Here is a 6,928-nt window from a genome sequence, read left to right on the forward strand (position 1 = left end):
GGGGGGGGGGGGGGGGGGGGCAGAGCCCTACTGGTCTGCTTAAAGGAGGCAGGAGAGGATTCAGCAAAGTCATCCATTCTCCACGTTTTATTCACCAGACCTGTTGAGGAGTGAATTAATCCTCCACTCGAGGGTGGAGCGTGTGCGCCGCACAGCTACTTCATGATTTAACATCTCCTAATACTTGCAAACTAAAAGTTCCTTTGGATTGTGCTGCACGTATTCCAACGCTTCTGCTCCAAAACGGTGCGAGAGGCGAAGGAATGAGACCCAAATGTGAAAAACAAACACGGGAAAATGTGGGCCGGCTGCGAAAAAGAGGTAAAGAGGAGGGTATTAATATTTTAGCAAAGTGTCCACTGTTGACCGGGCAACCATCGGCTCATCTAAGCAGCTTAGGTTGGGTTACCCCTGACGCACAGCACAGAACTATACACCGAATCAAGAGCTCAGGTCCTCCCAAACCTTTCAATGAAAATGGGCTGGAAAACTTAATAATAAAAACCAAAAGTTATCCTGAGGATTACACACGTTCCCTCAATATTTCACACCTGGCTTCCACCCTGCGGCAGGTGTGAACAGAAACGCTTTCATTCCAAAGCTCCCTCCATCCTGACAAAGTAGTTTTCCAGCATCCCTAAACTAAACTGCAGGGAGGCTGATGTAAAGAGCAGTAACAGGAACAAAAAAATAAATAAAAAATGTCCCAGCTCGGGAAATTTGGTGCTGCAGGGATGCAGCTCAAATGTCACCGGCTCACGTTAAACATGAACATATATGATCTGAAGGGTTACTTAGAGGGTTATTTATTTATAAGACATTGATAAGACATTTATATCCACTTTTCATGATAGCAACATAATAAAAAATACAGTTTTGATCAATATTTGTAGTAGTTTTGTACATAACTGTGAAATCTATGTGAAGATGAGCAGATTTGTGTTAGAATAGGTGCAAAAAATATCATTTTTAATTGTTGGATTTATTTTAAATCTTCATTTGACTATTTTTGTATATTTTTTCAGTGGTTTCAATAAAAACAAACACACTTTCCTACATTATTTTTATGTTTGATGTTATCATGTTTTATTTTGAAATGTTCATTCATAAAAGCTCCCTACACCTTTACCTTGCCTCTGACACATTTATAAAAATATTTATTAAAAGTTTAAATAATTTAATACATTTAAAGATCATTTGAATGTAAAAAAAAAATATGGCAGTTTCTTCTTATTTGTATTTTCTTTCTCATTTTTTGTGTTTTTAGTTTGTTTGTGTTACTAAAAAAAATCAATAAAGATTATTTAAAAAAACTTTATTTAAAACAAATTTGACACTATTTTGGAGGGAAATCTTGTGGTTTTTCCAGTTTCCTGGTCTTTGCTTCTTCTTTTTAATGACTAGCTTAGGTTCCGACCCAGCTCGACCCGCTGACACCGAACTGTCTCAGTCAAGTGAGTCATCTGGAGTTCGGTTGACGGTCGTGAAAGACGCGTCAGCAGTGGGTTCGGCTGCAGAGCTGTCCGCTGGCGACTGGACCGAACCAGCTAACTTACCCAGCCGTAGCTGTTACCGTTTGTTAGCTAGTCACAATATAACGGTGATGTCAACCCGAACCGGCTCCAGGACCACGTAAGCGGTGACGTTTGGATGTGTTTTGGCAACAGTGTGAGCTCCTGTTTTACCTCGTCGTCCTTGTGGTTCCGAATGCCACGTACTAAATCCTGGAGGTTTTTATCGAACATCCGATCGATGCTCCCTTTGACAATCTTCAGAGCCATGACTGACTCGGACGCGCGTCCCGCGGGGCCAGCTGCTACTGCGGAGGTCTAGGGGGAGGCGGACGGACCCGCTGGGCCGCTTCTCGTCCACCCGGGTACCGTGTGAGCTGGGTCCCGTGCCGTTGAGCGAACCCGGCCGGGAGAAGCTGCTGAGGCCAGACGGGCGTCCCGAGCGGAGCAGAGACGCTGGCAATGGATCAGTGAAGGAAATGGCTGACAAAATGGCGTCCGGAGTCAGCTGACTGGAGGCTGAAGCGAGATTCTCATGTGGGGATGAGAGGAATTAAAGGTCCAGTGTTCACTCAGGCCGCACGTGAACTCCAAAAAAACGTCAAGACTTTTACACTTTATATCAAGAGTTCTTTGTACATTTATTTAATTCCAATCATTTTAATAGAATATGCATTTATTATTATATTTTTATTTTTAAAAAATGGTCTGTATAACAGAGATCCATCCAATAAAATTTTCAGTTCCTTTAAAATACAATCTAAAGATTTAATTGATCAAATTAACTTAGAATAAATGCATAAAGCACATTAGAAGTATATTAAAAATAAATGAAAATGCGTAAAAGAATTTATGATGTTCTCATTGCCAAAATTCAATGCAAAAACAAAGGACAGGTGTGTTTCAATCATAGACTGTAAAAATAATAATTCTTATATACAGTCTATGGTTTCAATTCAATGAGTCGACATATTAAACTATCAATTATAGAAACCAAATCTTAAATCAGCTTCAAAAACTTGAGAATTACTACAAAATATAAGTAATTAATTGTGTTGTTTAATTCCCACATTTAGAAATATGTTTCAAACTTGCGAATATTTGTTTTGTTTTAACTGAATTCTGCTTTGATGTAAATTTCGTGTCAAAGTCAGTTGGCCCGGGGGCCGGATCCGGCCCTCCAGATCATTTTATTTTAATGTTATTAATGGTTCAATGTTATCTTCCACTCATTTCTAACTTGTATAATTTTGACAAAATATATTTTTGTGTAAAATATTGAAAGTTATTTAAGGTTTAAGTTGATTTATTCTTGAATAAGATTCCTGCCTTTTTATTATTCATAATTATGTTAAAAAGTTACGGTTTTTAAGTTTGAAAATTGGCATTCTGCTAGCTTTTTGGACTATTTTAGAATTTAACAAGATGTTTTAGGCTATTTTGGAGTTTAGCTAATATTTCAGCAACATGATAGCTGTTTTGGCTAATTTAGACTTTTTTGTTTGTTTGTTCTTTAGGATATTTTGAAGTTTAGCCATTTTTTCAGCTGCATGCTAGATGTTTTGGCTTTTTTTCTTTTTTAGGTTAATTCGACATTTAGCTAGCATTTTAGCTGGCTATCAATTTCAGCATCTTCTGCTATCAGCAGTAGAATCTTCACCGGCCAAATTCACCTTACAGCATTCACACGAATAATGCTATGTATCTAGTTCATAATTATGTTATAAAGTTACAATTTTAATGTTTTAAAGCTGTTTTAGAGTGTTCAATAAACGTTTAACCTGTTCGGCCCGCGACCTAAAGTGTGTTTTTTGATTTTGGCCCCTGTGCAGTTGAGTTTGACACCCCTGATCTTTTTTTTATTATTTTTTTATTATTATTTATTGTGTTGCTTTCCTTTTAACCCTTGTGCTATCTTATGCCGCAGAGCCTCAACCACAAACGCATAAACACTCTTATTCACGGCAATTTAGAGAAACCAATTAACCTATGATTAAAGAACTTGTGTAAAACTCTTTTTATTGTTGTTTTATGGACATGAAAATATTTTTTCTTTAAAAAACAATTGAAGTAATGCAAAGATGAATCTTTATGAAGTGATATGACAAGAAAAAAACTAAAAGCCCTCATACTTCTTTACTAACAAGTCAGATTTAATCTGTTAGAAAACTTGAGAAAATCTAAAAATGTAATATTACTTTCTACTTTTCTGCTCCTTTTTAAATTGGTTTGATATTAGTATAAAAAGTCCCAAGATGAAGTAATCTGACCACAAAAAAGAAGACTGCCCAGAATTTTACTCAACAGGTTAGATTTGATTTTTTCACTTTTTATGAAACCAGATGTTTGTATTTCTTAGGCCTGTATTCTACTGCTCCTTTTTATCCCTATTTTTTAAAACTCAGTTTTAGAATAAAGCAAGTTTTAAAATGCTTTCTATTCTATCAATGTCCTATTTTATTTAATCAAATACTGTAGATCATTACGCTGTATTTATGATTCTGGTTTCCAGCCTCAAGATGAATCTCTCAAGTAATCAGAGTACAAACAAAAATAACCTAAAACGGCCCATTTTTCCCTAATACGTCAGAATTAATTTGCTGAAAATCTTTAGCAAATAAATATTTAATTCTGTTTATACTTCAATAGTTTGTTTCTCCTGCTCCAATTTTATTAATATCTTGACTCAGTTATTTATTATTGTGAAAATATAAATGTTCTTAATGCCTGCCTGTGCAATATGTTGTATTTTGGAGATTGGTTTCCAGGCTAACTTTGTTTTGGTTGTTAATGATTATCATTACAAACATCCCAATTTCAAGAAAGATTTTTTTTTTTTTCCAGTTTTTTCCCCAGATGGATCATTCTGTCAGACTGAAGAGGATCCATTAAAACTGATCCCTGATTTAATGGCAGATCCAGAGAAATATAAGGGAGGTAAAGACCCGTTTCACACCCACAACTGGCTGCTGTGACTGCGGAGAAGCAGCTTTGGAGGCTATCTGAGGTTTTGTTAGGAAATGTGAAATAAAAAAAGAGCAGGAGAGGCTGAAACCTTAAGAAGTTAAAAGATAGAGGCAAACAAAGTCAGGATAGGATCTTTATTCAAGTCTCAGCTAAGTGATAGAAATGCTTTACCACTTTACATAGCACTAAAAAGACACGTTTTATTCACAGGACAGAAGGATGTCAGAATGAGCTCAACAGGCCGTTTTCAGTCCGTTCTGCCTCTCGGTTACTGAAAGCCAAAAGTTCTGGTGTTGGATCCGCATGGATCCTCGCCTCAGACAGAACTTGAATCCTACAGAAGATCAAGTGGATCACAGATGGAAACGTTTGTCGTTATACGTAATGTTGTGTTACCATGATCTAGACTAGATAATTTAAAAAATATATTTACCTTTAAAAAAAATCAAACTCACAAATATGACTTCATCACTCTTACATTTCCATACAGACAGACAGGAGGCCTTCGTGATGTTTGGCAGGCTTTATAAAATGAAGCAAAGTGATGTAAGAAAATCCTCCGAGCAGCTGATCAACACAAAAATCTTGTTTCTTTTTTCCGTTTGAACTCAAGTTTCATCTCATACCACCTTCGAGTCCGGGAAAGGTTAAAAAGATCATTAACGTACTCGTGGCGTGAAATATCAACATAACGGTTTATCTTTTACGGGATCGGAGGCTGCGGGTGAGGATCCGGGTCAGTGTTGTGCAGAAGAAGTACACGTCAGAAATAAAAAAGGGGCTTCCTAGCATGCTGTACAAAAGCTGTTGAGGAACAACAGAAGAAACGGCGTGAGTTTAGAAGCTTTTTGGTTTCGCTGTACCACAAAATGCCAAAAACGTCTACGCTGATGTAACAAATGGTGTGTTCTGCAGTGTTTTGGGGTTGGTGGGAGGGGTCTGACGTCAAGATGAGGCCGCCATCATTTAGCACTTGGTCCGCTGCATGTGGGGGGGCACAGAGTCCTTTAGCTTTCTATCGCGGGCTGCTCTGCAGCAGCTTCCTCGTAGGGGCCTGTCTGTTGTTCAGCTGGGCTGTCCGGGCTGTGCCTGCAAAAAAAAAAAAAAACACCTTTGAGCTGTGGATCGTTACTCAGGCGGCGAAGGAATTCACAAATCCAGATCAACGATTTACAGATCAAACCATAATAGTTACTAACCTAAATATGTCAGAATGGTTGCTTTTTACTGGACATAACATTTAAATAATATGCATTTAATCATCATGTATCCCTTTATTTAGAACAGGAGATCAGAATCAACAAAAAACTGTAAACTTCAATGCAACGCAAATTTATTAATATTAATAATATCACCAAGTAATAACACCAGTAGAACATCAAACTCTGGTAACATATACGGCCAATAAATTTGAATTCTGTTAATATTCCTCCACATTTTACCCTGACTGATGAAGAACTTCGTAAGTGGCATTACCAAACAGCTGTGTTTTCCTCCACCGCAGGAAACACAATTATAAAACAATAACACCATGAAATGGTTGTATTAACTATTTTTAATTTCAAAGTAAGTTGTTTATTAGTCAAAAATGTGTTCTTAAATTACAAGTGTCTCCATTTCTCGCGGTCACCTTTTAATGCATAACTTACAAACAGCCTCATCTAGATTTTTGTTGATTCTTTTCATTTACTTGGAAAGTTCTCCCAAACTGTGGAAGTTGTTCTTTTAGACTCTGGTGCACGACTTGCCGTCTTTCTTCTCGTCACTCGCTCGTGCGCCTGTGTCGCTTTCGAGCTCTAACGTGCCAGTGTCGCATGTTGTGGAATGGATGCTCTCCAGCAGATTATTTCTTATTAGGGCCAAAAATCGATAAAAAAATTAACTAATTAATCGCAAGCCTGGAAAAAATTAATTGCGATTAATCGCTAAATTTATTTTATTTTTTTAAAGTTACTGTGTTTGCCGACCGCTTATTATAATAATCACAATGTGAAATCACACACAAAACTCTACAGTTAGAACACTTATTTTTAATTATGCTGTAAATCGATTACAAAAAAAAATAAAATCAGATTAATCGCACTTTTTGTTTTGATTAATCACGATTAATCGCAATGTTTTATCAGGTAAAATGAATTTGTACAATATGGCACCGGAACAGGGATCAAATAGTCCGCTTTTTGAAAAAAAAAAGTGATCTAAACCACAAAAATAGCAAGAATAAAATATTAAAACTGATTGAAGATTTCTTTCTTTTAAAATTGACCATAAGATAAGCAGTTTAATACCCGATGATATGTTTTATCGCATGCCGAATTAAAGTGAAGGACTGTTTCTTCGATTGATTTGCATTAATATATATTAACGCATTAATTCTTTTTGATTAATCGCATGCGTTAACAGGTTAATGTTCACAGCCCTATTTCTTATTAAATATATATATATATCTT

At 36.6% G+C, this 6,928-nt stretch overlaps 2 protein-coding genes and 1 long non-coding RNA gene across 7 annotated transcripts in view; 1 reads left to right on the plus strand and 2 right to left on the minus strand.

Moving 5' to 3' along the window:
* ap3d1 (adaptor related protein complex 3 subunit delta 1) overlaps window positions 1-2,030 on the minus strand; it is a 39,513-nt gene extending 37,483 nt beyond the window's left edge. For all 5 annotated transcript variants that reach the window (XM_036211429.1, XM_036211431.1, XM_036211430.1 and 2 more), the window contains exon 1: window positions 1,686-2,030. In XM_036211429.1, coding sequence (XP_036067322.1) covers window positions 1,686-1,781 — 96 coding nt within the window. In that variant the 5' untranslated portion in view covers window positions 1,782-2,030. The remainder of the gene's footprint in view (window positions 1-1,685) is intronic.
* Window positions 1,939-5,586, plus strand: LOC118598641. The gene is made up of 2 exons (XR_004947703.1): window positions 1,939-2,070; window positions 4,356-5,586. It is a non-coding gene; the product is annotated as an uncharacterized LOC118598641 (long non-coding RNA).
* Window positions 4,599-6,928, minus strand: part of hdgfl2 (HDGF like 2) — an 11,492-nt gene continuing 9,162 nt past the window's right edge. The window contains exon 16 of the mRNA XM_024278527.2: window positions 4,599-5,567. Coding sequence (XP_024134295.1) covers window positions 5,486-5,567 — 82 coding nt within the window. The 3' untranslated portion in view covers window positions 4,599-5,485. The remainder of the gene's footprint in view (window positions 5,568-6,928) is intronic.

Source organism: Oryzias melastigma, linkage group LG4 (genome assembly GCF_002922805.2).
Source record: "Oryzias melastigma strain HK-1 linkage group LG4, ASM292280v2, whole genome shotgun sequence".
Taxonomy (NCBI): Eukaryota; Metazoa; Chordata; class Actinopteri; order Beloniformes; family Adrianichthyidae; genus Oryzias; species Oryzias melastigma.